This window comes from Microcebus murinus, chromosome 21 (assembly GCF_040939455.1).
Source record: "Microcebus murinus isolate Inina chromosome 21, M.murinus_Inina_mat1.0, whole genome shotgun sequence".
In the NCBI taxonomy this organism is placed as follows: Eukaryota; Metazoa; Chordata; class Mammalia; order Primates; family Cheirogaleidae; genus Microcebus; species Microcebus murinus.
Genome location: NC_134124.1, coordinates 17084992 through 17101390, shown reverse-complemented (window position 1 = coordinate 17101390; position 16399 = coordinate 17084992). Strand labels below are relative to the sequence as shown.

At 55.8% G+C, this 16399-nt stretch overlaps 2 protein-coding genes across 6 annotated transcripts in view; one reads left to right on the top strand and one right to left on the bottom strand.

Moving 5' to 3' along the window:
- Positions 1–6140, top strand: part of TNIP1 (TNFAIP3 interacting protein 1) — a 50761-nt gene extending 44621 nt beyond the window's left edge. For 4 of the 5 annotated variants that reach the window (XM_075996229.1, XM_012740868.3, XM_012740871.2 and 1 more), the window contains 5 exons: positions 625–750; positions 1279–1344; positions 1691–1882; positions 3359–3449; positions 5336–6140. In XM_075996229.1, the coding sequence (XP_075852344.1) occupies positions 625–750; positions 1279–1344; positions 1691–1882; positions 3359–3449; positions 5336–5370 (510 nt within the window). In that variant the 3' untranslated portion in view covers positions 5371–6140. Of the gene's footprint in view, positions 1–624; positions 751–1278; positions 1345–1690; positions 1883–3347; positions 3450–5335 lie in introns of all 5 variants that reach the window. The other variant, XM_012740869.2, reaches the window with a different exon arrangement.
- Positions 6141–6684: 544 nt separating this feature from the next.
- On the bottom strand, positions 6685–15049 carry GPX3 (glutathione peroxidase 3). The gene is made up of 5 exons (XM_012740872.2): positions 14867–15049; positions 10115–10268; positions 8594–8711; positions 8089–8188; positions 6685–7707 (listed from the first exon to the last, which is right to left on the bottom strand). The coding sequence occupies exons 1-5, from the start codon at positions 14951–14953 to the stop codon at positions 7495–7497; spliced, it is 672 nt and encodes a 223-aa protein (XP_012596326.1). The 5' UTR covers positions 14954–15049; the 3' UTR covers positions 6685–7494.
- Positions 15050–16399: the final 1350 nt, after the last annotated feature.

The window sequence follows — 16399 nt, the reverse complement described above, 5'->3', positions numbered from 1 at the left end:
TTCAACCTTTGTTGGTTTTTTTTTTTTTGAGACAGAGTCTCCCTTGTTGCCCAGGCTAGAGTGAGTGCCGTGGCGTCAGCCTAGCTCACAGCAACCTCAAACTCCTGGGCTCAGGTGATCCTACTGCCTCAGTCTCCCCAGTAGCTGGGACTACAGGCATGCGCCACCATTCCCGACTAATTTTTTCTATATATATTAGTTGGTCAATTAATTTCTTTATATTTATAGTAGAGACGGGGTCTCGCTCTTGCTCAGGCTGGTTTCAAACTCCTGACCTCGAGCAATCCGCCTGCATGGGCCTCCCAGAGTGCTAGGATTACAGGCGTGAGCCACCGTGCCTGGCCTGTTTTGTTTTTTTTTAAGCTATGGATCTTTTGTTCAAATAAAGCCCTACCTCAAAGCCCAGAATGTGAGATCAAGGGATGCAGGACTGCTCTGTTTGAAGTTGGGGTGGAGGCTGGATATGTACCCATCCCACTCCCCATAGTGACCCCCAAGATGAGGTGAAGCCAGCTCTTCCCCCTGTGTCCCCCAGCAGGAGGCATGGGGGCTGGGCCTCCGCAAGGGGGAGCCTCCATTCAGAACCGCTCCTTTCCCACACCCCACCCCTCCCGTCCACTCCAGGTGAAGATCTTCGAGGAGGACTTCCAGCGGGAGCGCAGCGACCGAGAGCGCATGAACGAGGAGAAGGAAGAGCTGAAGAAGCAGGTGGAGCGGCTGCAGGCCCAGGTCACCCTGTCCAACACCCAGGTGAGAGCGGTGGACGGAGGGAGGGGCGACTGGCCTGTCCTCATGGGGAGAGGGGCATGGCTTAGCGGGGCCCGGTGAGACCAGATGTCAGGACACTCACTGGTTCTCCTTCCGACTCTGCTACCGAATTTCTCTGACTTTTTGTTGTACAATAAGGCTTAACCGTGAGATCACTCCAACTCTGACTTTCCACCCTCAGCTCTGATGCCCTAGGGGAACAAATTTAGGGCTGCCCTGAGCCGCCCACTCTCAGGAATGGAACCAAAGGCGTAGCTAGCGCAGAAGCAGCGAGGCTCACGTGGCCCCTCCTGAGCACGGTGCTCAGACACCGTGACAGCAGGGCCCACCGCAGACGGCAGCCTGGGCTGTGCTCTCCCCGTCAGGCACTTTCCCCCGGCCGACCCAGGCCCAGCAGCCCGAGGGGGCCCTGTGCACCAGCCGGTCACCCCTCTGGGCAGGTCAGGCCCTGGATCCGGGCCTGGCCGGGAGCCACCCGTGCCGACAGTCCTCTCTCCCTCCCTCTCTCAGCTAAAAGCCTTGAAAGATGAGGAGAAGGCAAGAGAAGCCCTCAAACAGCAGAAGAGGAAAGCAAAGGTGAGGGGCGGGAGGGAGGAGGTGGCACTTCCCCTGTCTTACCTTCCTCAGGGAGCTGCTACAGGCTGGTGGCAGAGACAGTGTGTGCTCAGGTGACTGCCACTCTGCCAGCGGCCTGGGAGGGGGTACAGACAAAGCCTCAGCGCGGTCACTGGGCGCAGTCAGTGCTCGGGACACGTCAGCGGTCATCACTGTTGATGTTCGGTCCCCACGGACCACCCCTGGTGCCCACGCGCCAGCCTTCAGAGAGCTGGCGCCCTGCGTGGGGAGAGGCGCTGAGACGGCGTCCCTGGGACGGGCCGTGCAGCCTCCCGCGGGCAGAGCCAGACGTGACCCTTTCTTGCAGGCGTCGGGGGAGCGCTACCACGGGGAGCCGCACCGGGAGCACGTCTGCGGGGTCTACCCCTATGCCTACCCGCCCGTGCCCCCCATGATGCCACACCACGGCTTTGAGGACTGGTCCCAGATCCGCTACCCACCGCCCCCCATGGCCATGGAGCACCCAGCCCCACTCCCCAACTCACGCCTCTTCCACATGGTGAGTGATGGCCCCCGGAGCGCCGGCCCTGTGCAGAGGCCGCCCCACATGCTTCCCAGAGAGGAAGCATAAGTGAGAGGATCAGAAACTGTGTCTTCAGCTCTTCCTGGGCAGCACTGTGGTGGCAGGCAGGTGTCCAGGGCCTGCTACCCCAGGGGCGAGGACCCTGCAGCCCACGGCTATTCAGCGCCTCTGCTGTGGGACAGACGAGGCCGGATACAAGTGCAGGGCGGGAAGGAGGACTCTTTGCAAGCCCCAGGCCAGGGATGTCAGAATTTCAGGTTGACTCTTTTTTGAGACAGAGTCTTGCTCCGTTGCCCAGGCTAGAGTGCTGTGGTGTCAGCCTAGCTCACAGCAACCTCAAACTCCTGGGCTCAAGCGATCCTCCTGCCTCAGCCTCCTGAGTATCTGGAACTACAGGTGTATGCCACTGTGCCCGGCTAATTTTTCTATTTTTAGTAGAGACGGGGTCTCACTCTTGCTCAGTCTGGTCTCTAACTCCTGAGCTCAAACGATCCTCCCACTTAGGCTTCCCAGAGTATTTAAGATTACTGGCATGAGCCATGGCGCCTGGCCTGGGTTTGACTCTTACAACCTCTACATGTAACCAGGTCCCAGAGCCCTACCATGCTTCTCTCCCTTCCCTTCCCTTTCCTTTTCTCTTGTCTTTTTTTGCTTTCTCTTCCCTTCTTTCTTCAAAGAGCTGCTGTCACCTGTCCCACCTTCCCCAGACTTTCTGCCTCAAGTATCCCCAGCCTTCCCCTGGACGAGTGCAGAAGCCTCCTGGGCAGCCTCTCATCCAGCCTCTGCCCATGTGACTATTCTTATTTATTTTATTATTTATTTATTTATTTATTTTGAGAGACAGTTTCACTGTATTGCCTGGGCTAGAGTGCCATGGCGTCAGCCTAGCGCATAGCAACCTCAAACTCCTGGGCTCAAGCAATCCTCCTGCCTCAGCCTCCTGAGTAGCTGGGACTACAGGCATGTGCCACCATGCACGGCTAATTTTTTTTATATGCATATATATATTTAGTTAGCCAATTAATTTCTTTCTATTTATAGTAGAGACAGGGTCTCACTCTTGCTCAGGCTGGTCTCGAACTCCTGACCTTGAACAATCCACCAGCCTTGACCTCCCAGAGAACTAGGATTGCAGGCATGAGCCACCGTGCCCGGCCATGTGACCATTCTTTATGCATATCTTTCAGAACTGGAGCGTAGTGTGGTTCATGGTTCTGGAGTTATAAAGGCCTGGATTCAAGTCCAAGCTTAGCCACTTTCCTACTTAGATGACCTTCACAAAGTTACTTAACCCCCAAGCCTATTTCTTCACCTGTAAAATGGGAATGACAGTCTGGGTTGTTGTAAAGATTAATACTTGACTAATATATATTTAGTACTGTTCTGACATGGTAGCTGCTATTGTAATTTTCGAGTGCAGTTATTGATTATTAAGCACCAGTTTTGTCACAGGCCGAATACACCTGGCGTCCACCCTTCGGAGGGATTCGAAATCAGAGCTCCCAAGTGATGGACCCGCCCACAGCCAGGCCTGCAGAACCAGGTGAGCCTGAGCCCCTGGCGCCGGGCCTTGTCTTTCCCTGGTGGAGATAACTGCCCATCTGCCAGGACTGCCTGAGTTTGGGGACGATGTTACTTTCTCATCTTGGTGAGGGAGAGGGCCTGGCTTTCTGAAATAGCGTAGAAGGGAGAGTGATGGCGACTGCAGGGTGAGGGGACCGAACCCACTTATCATTCATCCTGGAGCATTGTCTACATGCCAGGTACCAGGGATGTCACGGGAGCAGGAGCAGATACGGTCCCTATGCTTACAGAGCCTATTACCTAGTGAGGAAGGCAGAAATGAGCAAACGAACAAGTCACACGGATGGGCTGCGCCTAGTGCCCTGAAGGACGAAGAGCAGGTTCTGTGAGAGCAGATAGCGGAGGAAGCTGGCCTAGCCTGGGGACATAGGTGGTAACATTTGAGTTGAGACCCGCAGAATGAGTGGCATTAACTAGGTGAAGAGGTAGGGGCGGAGGATGTTCTTGCAGAGAAAATGACAAATGCAAAGGCCTTGGTGGGAGGGAGTGAAGGAGAGGAGGGTGGCTGGAGCCAAGGTCAAGGTGGGGAGAGAGCAGGGGGCAAGGCCAGGGTAGGGACGAGGCAGGTCCAGACCCTGCAGGGTCTGCAGAGCATGGTGAGAGGGCTGGTCCGATCCTCAGGATGACATGGAGCCACTGGACATTTTTAAAGCAGAGTGGCATGACCAGATTTGGCTTTGAAAAGCTCCCTCTGGCCATGGTGTCTGCCATGGAAGGTTGAAAGGCCTGGAGCTGCATCCGTGAGGCAGAAGACGGCTCCGGTCCTTTAGCTCCCTGCGGGCTCTCCTGGGCGGAAGGCACCCCCTGCCCTGTGGGACTTCTGGGAATAGAATCACGACGAGTGGGTAGGAACAATAGGGAGGCCAAGTCCATCTCAGCACAAAGAAGGACTTCCTAAGGGTCACAACTGTGCAGAAAGAGAGCCAGCCCTGTCGGGAGGTAGTGAGGATTTAGTGATTGGAAGAAGGGACTGGACTGGTCATTTTGTAATGGTTCCCTGCAGAGACCTAGAGGTTCTGTGGGGCTCCTTGCAGGTCACTTCAGTGAGTGACAGAGAGTGCCTAGTAGGCAGGGCTGTCCTCTCCCCCAACATGGCCCTGCATCTGGGGTCTGGACCCAGACTGACTGTGTTTAAATCCTGGCTCCACTGCTTCCTAGATTTGGGACTTGGAGCAAGTCTTTTTTTTTTTGAGACAGAGTCTCGCTGTGTTGCCCAGGCTAGAATGAGTGCCGTGGCGTCAGCCTAGCTCACAGCAACCTCAAACTCCTGGGCTCAAGCAATCCTACTGCCTCAGCCTCCCGAGTAGTTGGGACTACAGGCATGCACCACCATGCCTGGCTAATTTTTTCTGTCTATATTAGTTGGCCAATTAATTTCTTTCTATTTATAGTAGAGATGGGGTCTGGCTCTTGTTCAGGCTGGTTTCGAACTCCTGACCTCGAGCAATCCACCCGCCTCGGCCTCCCAGGGTGCTAGGATTACAGGCGTGAGCCACCTCGAATGGCCTGGGGCAAGTCTTTTTAAATACTCTCAGCATCCCGGTCTCTTCTCCACAAAGGGATGGTGGGTGATGCCAGTGATGGGGAGTGGCTGTAAATACAGAGGAAGCTTCGCTCACTTGCCTGCTGCTCACCTCCTGCTGTGCGGCCCTGTTCCTGACAGGCCACAGATTGGTGCTGGTCTACGGCCAGAGGTTGGGGACAGCAGATCCAAGGCGCTCGGCCTAGGGCCTGGCACACAGCAGCACTCGATAACCCTACACGTTTTCTCCACTCTTACTGTATTAATTGCTATAGAAGACTTTGAAACTTACTGACTTTGAAACAAAATTTTTGTTTGTTTAGACTCTGCAAAAAATGACCGAGAGGGGCCTCAGTGAGACCAGAGCACGGCATTTGGCTCCACCTTCGCCTTGCAAAGCCAGCTGACCTCAGATTACCGAAAAACTAGAGGCCGTGTGCTGTGTGCGGCAGAGCCTCAGCTGGGCGGGAGGCCGAGATGGGCGGCCAGCTCGCACCCCGGCCCGACCTGCACTGTTTACAAGACTAAGGGGGCTCCACCCGGAAGGCTCCCACTCGGGCTCCTCCTCTGGGAGTTTGCAGGAAGAACTCACTACCCCTCCGCTGAGTGGAGAGAGGCCTCGTGCGGCTTAGACCTGCCATCCTTTGCCGAAGCCTCTGGGAGACTTCAGTCTTAAGAGTGGGGTGCAGCTGAGACCCCCTCCTTCCTTCAGAACCTCCCAGAAGTGGTTCCAGCCGCTCCGCAAGCGCCACACCCAGTTCACGTGTGTGTTTGGTGTCCGCTTCAAGCTCCGTAGCAGGCCCTGCATGATGCCCATCCTTCCCCTCTGTGAGGAGCTGCGGGAAGAGCGGTTTTCTCCAGAGCGGAGGGCGGCCACGGCGCGTCCCGGCTCTGGGGCCCTCTCCACCTCTGCTCGCAGCAGCCCCGCCAGAGCCTCGCCTCTGGAATGAAGCCACGCCAGCCACGCCCACTGAGGGGCCCCAGCCTGAAGCTGCCAGGCCCTGAAGTTCAAGCCTTCGGCCCCACAGCTGGAAGGTCGTGGAGCCAGAAGACCGGGATTGGGGTGACCTTCCATCCCTAGGCAGCTGTTTGCACGAATCTTGGACATAAATCCAAGTTGAAGATCAACACTCCATGACTTGTGTTCATTTATGCCCTAATGTTCCCCTCTCGGCCAGTCAGAGTGCCCTCCCTTCCCATTTCCCTGAGTGCGTGTCACCCTTACCCGTGGCTGGTGGCCCCTGGGGCCTGCTCAGAGCCCCCCTGGGTGGGGGCTGGGGACATCCCCAACATGGAGACAGTGGAAGGAGCCTGGGCTGGGGGTTGGGAGACTTGGGTTTAATTTCCTGTCGTGCCCCTCACTCATCAGGAGACTGGAGGTAAGGCCTGGCTCTCTCTGAGCCTCAGTTTCCTCATCTGTTAAATGAAACACCTCAACTTAACCTTCACCGCCTTGAAGAACCGTGGGAGGGAATGAGAGTAGAGGTGAACCGATTCTATAAACTGAATGCTGAGTAAGAGAAGCAGATTAGGCCTAGGAAGAGGCCAAAAAGCAGGAGTGTTCCCTCATTTCTTTTCTCATCCTCCCTTCTTTACCCTCCCACCCTGTCTTCCCCACCCCCTGCCCCGGCCGGGGTGGCCACCACTGAGGAAGCACCACAGGAGGCTCAGCTGCTGCAGAAATGCCTTTACTGGGCAGACAGGGGTGTGAGTCTAATGCCAGTGGACCAGGGGGAGGGGGAGGGCACGTCCCCTGAAGGAGCAGGGGCGGCATCCCTGCCCAGGGGCCTCGGCCTGAATGCACTAAGGGCCGGCCCCACAGACAGGCTCCGGGGAGGCCCGCCCACGAGGGCTTCGGGCCCCTCCCTCATGGAGACGCCACCCCTGATTCGGTACGTGACCCTTGCTCTCACCCCTGCCTTGGCTGATCTCAGGGGGGAACCGTGGGGTGGGGCAGGAGCTTTGGGAGGGCCCTTCAGGAAGGAGGAGAGAGTTGGGCAGTGTGGCAGACTCCGAAACTTCTGGGGACTCAGTGGTCGTATTTGGAGGCAGTGGGAGATGCTGGCCCCAAGGCTGAGGTCCTGGTCAGAGCAGGACGATTGGACCCAGAGCTGGTTTTTTCCTCTGGGCTCAGATCTAAGTGAGTTGTTATTGGAACGGAGAACTGGAAAGAAAGGGGCAGTGTTCTCTAGTACCACACAGCACACAACTGTGGGCACCCAGATGGTACCTATTCCCGGATATTCACACAGGTGGACACGTGTGGCTGGACACCTGGGCACAGTCACACATGTGCAGACACCCACATGCCCAGCGGTACAGGCACACAATCGCATGCACACGTCTGTGTCAGGCCGGGGTCTTGTGTAACGGGGATGGGGTCTGTGGCAGGTGTATAGTGTGGTTGCAGATGCGATTCCTTCCTGAACGGAGTCCCTCCCCCAGCGCCTGTGAGGTGGGCGTGGGGTGGGGCGGGCATCGGCTACTTCCCCTTGGCTGCCTGCCGCCTCATGTAGGACAGGATGTCTATCTTGACGTTGCTGATCGTGGTCCGGTGGTGCCAGCGCATGACGGGGATGCCATCTGGCCCCACCAGGAACTTCTCAAAGTTCCAGCGGATGTCGTGGATTTTCATGGGTTCCCAGAAGAGGCGGCCAGGCGAGCCTAGGAGCTCCGAGGTGGGTGGACAGGAGTTCTGGAGCAGGGATGAGAGAGTAGCATCAGCCTTGCTTGGGGTCCCGGCCCCTCCTGTCCCCTCCTCCCAGGCCTTCCTAGGATGGGAGAACGGCCTGGCACTAAGAAAAAAAGCACCAGTTTGGGAGTTTTTGGACTGACTGCCAGTCCCAGCTGTGGTTCTAGAAGATTGTGAGATCCTTAGCATGTTCCTCTGGGTCCTCCCATCTGGGCCTTACCAGTAACATGGGCTGATGAGATCCCAGGGTCTGCAGAGCCAGCTAGTTGGAACAAGAGATGCCAAAGCACTCCCCAAGAGCCCAAGAACAGGGGGATGGCCTGGGCTGGGGGCTGGAGCCAGGAGCAGCTGCAGCCCTGGCCATACGGGCGGCTGCTCACTCACCTTCAGGAACGTGTAGAACTTCTGCTCTTTCTCCCCATTCACATCTCCTTTCTCAAAGAGCTGGAAATTGGGGACAAAGCCCCCTCCGGGGCGGACATACCTATGGGGAATGTTCTTAGGTGGGTCCCAAGACAATGGCACAGGGCTCAGACATGAAGGGAAGGGACAGAACAGGGAAGGGGGTGTTGGGAGTCGATTTCTTCTATAGTGGGAGCAGGTGAACGTGGAATGGGCGTAGGCATGATGCAGGTCTGCGGTCTTTTCCAGCTTGGTCCCTTCCCAGTGTCTCCCCCACCCCCCAGCGGTATTCCTCATGCACATCACAAGCAGTCATCCCTGTCCTCCCTCTCCTGTCCCCATCCTTCCCCTCATTTCACTCAGTGGGGTTCCTAACAGAGGACAGTGGTTCTTGGTGGCTGATAAATGTCCGCCCTGCACTGGGGCTGAAACAAGACGCGTGGGCCACACCAGAGGAGCTGTCTCAGGATGCTGAGTGAGCACTCACTTGATGGTGGGGAGGATCTCCGAGTTATCTCCTGGTTCCTGTTTTCCAAATTGGTTGCAGGGGAAGCCCAGAATGACCAGACCAAATGGTGCAAGTTCTTCCTGTAGTGCATTCAGTTCTGGGCCAGGGAGAGAGCAGACAAGAGGGCAGCCTGACGGAGAGCCTTAGCCACACCACTGTCCCTGCCCGCATCCCATTGTAGAGCTGAAACCACCGAGGCCTCCTGAGAAGAGAAGGACCTTGCCCAAGATCACCAATGGGTTCGTGGCAATGCTGGGACTCAGGTCCTTTCCTCCTGACTCTAATCTGGGTAGATTGGAGGTTTTGGGGAAAAGAGAGAAATACCCTCCCTTAAATCACCATTCAGTCACCTGCCCAGTGCTAAGGCCACTGCCTGGGCCAGTCAGCTGAGTGCTCATTCAGGGTGCTCAGGATTGAGCTTCTCAGAGCAAGAAGGATGGATGCATCCCTGGGCCGAAGGGCGAGGACTTCCTTGGGTCTGGGGTGGGGTCCCCATCTTGCCATACTCTTTGGGAACTTAGGAATCCAAGGGAGGCCCTGGCCCAGCGCCCCAGTTTCCTCAGTTTCCCCGGCCTCTCGTGCAGTGCCAACACCCAGTCCGGGTCTTGCACAAGCGCACCGTGCTCTGTTCCACAGGCTAGACAAGCATTCTGGACAGAGTGCTCACTGCCACTGGGCCTTGCAGCCCACCATCATTCCCCTTCCAGAAATTTGCCTGTGACTGTCAGGCAGAACATTCGGGATCAGATTGCCCTTGACTGCCCCCAGCCCCTGCCAGCAGACTGCGCACCGCCCCAAAGCATGTTCCCTGTCACACGCCTTTGGCCTGCCTGTTCCCTCAGGCTCCTTCCTCTGACCCAGCTAAGAAGAAAGGGGTGAGGATATTAGCGGGTCATGAAACCGGGGCCGAATGCCCGGTTCTTCCACTAACAGCCCTGTGACCCGGGTTAAATTGTGTCTTCACTCCGATCCTTGGTTTCCTACCTGCAAACTGAGGAAAGGGGAAGGCTGAACTGGATCACCTTCAAAGTTTGTTTTACAACGGACCTCAGAAGTGTAGCCTGTCCCCCGAGCCCCGCACTGCCACCACGCACATACTCTTGGGCCTCAGGCCACCCGCCCGCTGTCCAGAGATGGGCCAGGAGAAGCACCCAGGCGGATGCGGCTGAGGGAAAACCAGGCATTCCCAGGAAGATTGAGCTCCACCTGCCAGTTCTTAATCCGGTCAAAAGGAGCTCCAGGCACAAACCCAATCTCCGCCATCCCTCTGCTTTTAGGGCAGCTGAGGTACCCAGGGATGAAGAATTAGCCAGGGGCCATCAGACCCCAGGCTTATATAATACAGTCACCTTCACAGGCCCATGGACCACGGTGGAGCTGGGACACGGGGCTTGGAATGTCACGGGCCCTGCCGTTCCTCCCCAACACAGCAGAGCAGCTCCTGCAACTGCAATGTGCACACAGCCCCAGCGACGGCAGGGAGGAAGGGCGGGCTCTTACCAACGTACTGGCCCGTCAGGCCTCAGAAGCTGGCCACGTTGACGAAGAGGACGTATTTGCCAGCGTACTGCTTGAAGGGGATGTACTCGTCCCCATCGATAGTGAGGGCTCCGTACTCGTAGATGGTGCCGCTCACGCCGCCATGGCAGTCCGTCTGGAACAGAGGAGGCCAGCGCCAGGGAGCGGTTAGAGCGGGAAGGAGACTTGGACATCTCTATTTTCAAAATAAGGAAAGATCCCATCGGAGGGAGGGAGAGTGACTTGCTCAAGAGCGACACCGAGAATGGGAACTGGACTAGGACTGAGATCTGCTAACTCCTTGTATAAGGTAATGATTATGAAAGCACTTAAGAGCTTAATATTAAGCACTTAAGCACTTAATAAGTGAGTGCTATGGGACCCTGGAGAATGATTTATTGTGATCATTACTTCGACATGACATGTCAACTGAAGAACACGCACCAGGCTCCGAGGGAGACTGCCCTGACTCTGGGGGCTGACTCACTGGCTGGACCGATGGAGACTGGTCGGGTGGCTGTTGCAATATCCAGACAAGTGCTGCTGAGAGCCTGAACTAGGCCATAGGGAAGGGGAAACTGAACAGAAAGGAGCAAGCGTATGTCAGTATGGGGAGTGGTGGTTCAGAGGTCCCAAATCTGGAGGATCGGAAAGATGAGGGTGCTGTTATCAAATAGGGAGGTAGGGGTGGGAGCCAGGAATGGGGACAGCCCCCTTGTGAGAATTAAATGTGAGGGTACAGGTACAGCAACAGTGCCCGCATATCCTAGATGCTGCATATGAGCGAGCAGTGGTGATGACGACCACTATACCTTCCTCTCTGCCCAGCTGCTGCTCGCAGTCAACCTCCAGGACGAAGAGGGCTACAGTGCAGTGGACTGTGGGCTGGGCGACCTGGCTTCCACGTCCAGGTATGCCACTGACTCCCTGTGTGGTCTTGGACTGGCCCTCTCTTTTCTTCGGGTCTTAGTTTCCTCATTTATAAAATGAGAACCTTGACCTGGACCAGCTATGTAAGCACGTCAACTTTGATGGCTTGACAGCATGGTGATTGGAGGAAGAGGAAGAGACGGGTTACTGCTAGGACCCAGGACCCTCCCCCCACCCTACTTTGTCCCTGACACAGACCACAGAACTCTGGGTCTACTCTTGAAAGGGTGTCATTGCATCACTGGCACGACTCAGCAGCTGGGCCAATCGTGATGGGAAAGGAGAAAGGGTAAAGCCTGTCCAAGGTGATCTCTAAGGTCCTTTCTGGCCCTGACATCCCATGAGCAGCAGAAAGGCAATAAACAAACGGAGTGCAAACTAGCATTATAGACCAGGAGAGGGCAGAGACGGGTGGTGGGAGTTAGAGAAGCACATTCTCTCCCTCTCTTCCCATCAGTTCTGGAAAAGCTGTTGTTGATGCAAGGTCTGGGCCAGACTAGGTGGAAGGAGTGACCAGACTGGCAGGGCGTGGCCCCAGCAGGGTGCAGAAGAGCCGTCTCTGTCATGAAGCAGGCCTGCCTAGCCGGCTGAGGCTGGGCTGAGGCTGGGCTCCCCGCACCAGGCCATTCCCTGGCAGCTGCAAACTCTCTTCTTGGCTCTGGTGCAAATTCCCTGCTTTACATGAGTCTAATATTCCACACCCCGTGACTTTTGGTGGGTGCTGGCGGCAGGCTCAAGACCTAAGCTCAACATTCCTCCTGCCCCTGGGCCTCCTTGTTCCTAGCTGGGGTCAGTTCCACCTTAAAATGCAAACAAGCCAGGACACAACCATCACACCCCAGCAGACCGCAGAGGTCTGGCAGCCAGAAAGTGAGGCATGTCCATGGCCTCTTCACTTCCTTCACTACACCCTGATCCAAAAAATGAGCTCTGGGACATGGGAAGAAAAATAGACGAGAGATCGTCCAAGTAATCGGAGCTTGTACACAGCAGGATGATCAGCTTCTGGACATAGTTTCAGGGTGGGGTGAGGCCAGAGGTATCCTCTCTCATTAGGTTCTATTCTTTGCTGGCTATGTGGCCCTGGGCAAGTCACTTTCACTGTCTTGGCACGCCTTGGCACTGTCCAAGGAGATAAGCATGCTGCTCCCCGGAACGGTTGTGGGAATCTATTGGCAGATCAAACAGGCTTGAAAGTCTCTTGGAAAGAAATCCCATATCAAGGGATAGTGATTACTCTGCCTGCAGCTAGAGCAAAGGGCACTGAGGGTCCTACATTATTGTGAAGAGGTCTTTGATGTGCCCACCCAGGATGAAGAAGATGACACACTGGGCAGGGTGTCTCCAGGAGGATGATGACTGACAAAGCCCCTACGCTTTCTACTGGGGCCAGTGAGGCCAGTGGTGGAGGTCAGAGGGGTGGCTCATGCTTGGGGAAGCCAGGGCCTGCGTGCACCACTGAGCACTGCAACTCAGTCCTCACGTGAGCCCCTTTTCTCCTCTGGGCCCGTTGGATCCCAGAGCCCTGCATCTGAAACAGAAGGGCCAGAGGAGACGGAGGGGCTTAGTGAGGGTGCCCCAGTCCGCTCATAGCTGGACAAGAGAGGAGAGTGCTCATAGCTTGAGAGATGGATGGTGGGACTCAGCCAGGACCTTGGCTGGCTTGGGCAGCTGGTCCTGTGTCTTCCTCCTCTTCCATGTAATCACTCCCATTAACGTGATGCTGTAAAAGAACTGGCCGGGGCGGCAGGACGCCTGAGTTCTGGGCCTGCTGCGCCTCTGATGCTGTGTGACTGCTCCTTTCTCTTCTCTGGGGCTCTGGCTCCTCCGTTGTAAGATGGAGTCAGGTTCAAGGCTGTCTTAAGGGCCCTTCAATTCTGTCGGCCTGTGGTTCCATGATCCTCTCTGCCTGGTTTGTCACCTAGAAACCAGCGGTTACTAGGATCCCAGGCACGTCAGCAGCTATTACTCTTTCCAGCTTCTGTAAAGTCCTTTTGTGGAACAAGGACAGGGAGGCTGGGCAGCCTTAAGCTGCAAGAAAAGGAGGATTCCCTTTGTTCCCTAGCCCCTTCCTTTGAATTAGGAAAAGGCAAGCATCTATCTGGGGCTAAGTCACCTGTGGTCCATCCCACATATCTCCCCATCCCTTTGCCCTGGAGTTGGGGGTAAGGTAAGTGGTTGAGTCCTAAACCCAGAGCTTTGACATCTCTAAGAACCTGGGAGAGATGGGCATGCCCAGGCTGTCACTAGCCAGCAAGTCCTGGCTGGTTGTATCTGATATGATCACACCTCACCCTAAAACTTCTCTAGACAATACCCATCCTGTTATTTCTGAATCCATTTATCCCTCCCCAGAGTTCTGCAGAGTTATTTACAAGGTTCACATTTTTACATCTAGCCTTCTTGAGGCAGGGCTCAATTGTACCTCCTCAGGCTCTCCCCAGACTGAGAGGTTGGGACTGACTCCATGGTGCTAGCCTGCCTATGGTTCCTCCCACCCCACCTCTACCCCTCACCCTGGTCTTGAAATTCAGTCCCATCCCTGCCCTGGAAAATGCCTTCTGAGTTGGGGATTATGAACAGGGCTGTATGAAAAGGAGGAGGCTTCGACAAACTGGCTTCATATCCATCTAGTCTCTAGGCTGACCCCAAGAAGGAGCTGACTAATGGGCTTTTAGGCTGAGGACAAAAAGGGGGTTAAAAACAGACAGAAGAAACCCTGTGCTTGCAACAGGCTTCCTGAGAAGTGGATAGAAATTTTGAAACAGAATCATGAACTCATAAGATGTTAAAGACCCAGAGGATTTTAAAAACACAGAAGCTCAAAGCTAGAGCTTACAGTAGTGTGTGTGTGTGTGTGTGTCTGTGTTGGGAGGCTGGAGACAGAAATCTCTCACTTGGTCTATCCCTATGCCTGGTTTCTGTCTCCCCCACCCCACCCCTGCTGGGGACAGACTGGGGCTCAGGAGAATTCTGCCTCTTCTGAGTTGGCGGTCCCCAGCTTTCTCCAGCTACCAGGTTTGCTCAGGCCAATGCAGACGCTGGGTCCTGGGTAGTGAGGCTGCTCCACAGCAGAAAGCTCTTCAGAAAACAGCTGTGGATTTTTCAGCTTCTCGAAGCATCGCCTCTGAAGTGATCAGCTTCATTGTGTCCTGCTCTCCCTACCCACCCCCGACCCCTAGCCTCTTGCAGGTGGAGAAACTGAGGCCCAGTAGGGGGCAGGGACTCAGGATCCTGAGTGTCCTACACTGCCTGTCCAGACAGATCTCTGGGCATTCTACGCGTGCCCTGGAATCCAAGTGGGCATTTCTACCTGCATTTATTATTCCTGGGCTAGAAGAGCCCCCACCGCAATTCTTCAAGACCAGGACCACCCAGCTGCCTCCTTCCCTTTCTCCTTGCCACACAGATGCCAAGTCTCTAGGCCTTTTTCTGTGTCCTCCCCTCCTGCCCCAGGCCCTTACTAGAGGGGGGCAGCTCAGGGACGGAGGTGACACGGATGTAGCATGGCGAACTCCGAGGTAGCAGTGGGGAGAAAGTTCGAAGGTGGGGAGAGAGTCCTTCCTGCCCTGCCCATTCTCCCCACCTGGCGCACCAACAGATGGATTGCGAAGAGACAGGTGGGGTGGGGGTTCGTGGGGGTTCCGGCGGCAGAGGTGGCGCAAACGGAGTTCAGGGCGTCCCTCCCACCTGGATACCGCCCTTCTGGAGGGGAGCCTGGGAAAGGGGCTGCCTCGCCGCCGCCGCGCCGGGCAGCTAGGGGCTAGGAGCGTTCACTCGGTCCCCGCCCCGGGGCTCACTCACCTTCGACTTCTCTTGGCCCCGGCCCGGCGGGACGAAGCCGGCCAGGAGCAGGGACAGCAGGCAGGACGCCCGGAGCAGCCGGGCCATGGCTGGCTGCGGGCGCGTCGCAGGCTCGCTCGGACGCTGTCTGATCCCGGGCCACCGTCCGTCTGAGGTGTCCGACGCTCCCAGACACCTTTCAAGCCTTCAGACATGACCAATCGGCGGCCAGGCCGGAATCCTTGCAGCCAATCACAGGGCGGCTGGGGCTTCAGGGGCGGGAGCGACTTGCCCTCCGCTCCCACCTCCCCGGCCCGGGGCGGCGGTGACATAAGCAAGCCTGGGCAGGGTGGGAGTCAGGTCCCTGCGGACGCGGGAGGCGGCCCCTTCCTCCTTTGGCTCCAAAGTGCGGGAGGAGGCAGGCGCAGCGTTCTCCTTTCCAGCCAGGGCAAGGTCGCTAAACAGCACCCAAGAACTGATGGAAGGCTCAGTGCTGGGGAGCGTTTCTGATTCCTAGGCTTCAAAGACACCTCGCGATGGTCCTCTGGGTGTTGAGGATTTAAAAGTTTCAGCAAGACCCGAAAGTTAGACTTCCAGGGACATTTACTGCATGTGGGTTTAGTGCTTAAGAAGCAAACTGTGAGTGTTCCAGGCTTTTGAATGCGGCCCCCCTCCTGGGTAGGGCACTGGGGCTGCAGGACTCGAACGGGTGGGGTCCCTTTCCTCCCCATAGGAAGGGTCACCACCGACACTCCAAAACAAAAGACAAGAGAAAAGCATGCGGATTTATTTAATCGATGTTTTACGTGACACAGGGCCTTCAGAGATGAAAACCCAAAGACTCAAGGGAAACTGTCCATTTCTATGCTGAGATTTTTTTTTGTTTTTTTTTTTTTTTGAGACAGAGTCTCCGCTTTGTTGCCCAGGCTAGAGTGCCATGGTGTCAACCTAGCTCACAGCAACCTCAAACTCCTGGGCTCAAGCGATCCTCCTGCCTCAGCCTCCTGAGTAGCTGGGACTACAGGCATGCGCCACCATGCCCGGCTAATTTTTTATATATATATCAGTTGGCCAATTAATTTCTTTCTATTTTTATAGTAGAGACGGGGTCTCGCTCTTGCTCAGGCTGGTTTTGAACTCCTGACCTTGAGCAATCCGCCCGCCTCGGCCTCCCAAGAGCTAGGATTACAGGCGTGAGCCACAGCGCCCGGCCTCTATGCTGAGATTTGATGAAGAGCGGACAGCCATGTAGAAATGTGATTGGACAAAAAGGGAATGATCTCATGGCGATAGACTGAGTGGGGAGACCCAACAAGCCCTGTGTAGGTTCTTCTTGGTCTCACTGTGGCCAAACCAGTTCCAGCTGGTTTGGGAGTAGAAAACACATTTGCTGGCTGCATAGTCTTGAACATGTTGCTTTCCCTCTCTGGCCCTCAGTTTCCTCAACTGTATAATGATGGGAATTGTTAATGATCTCTAACACCCTTCTGCTCTGACTAGATGATTTACTTCTAAAGTAAGTGACAGACCTAGACCAGGAGTCCCTTGAGAGTA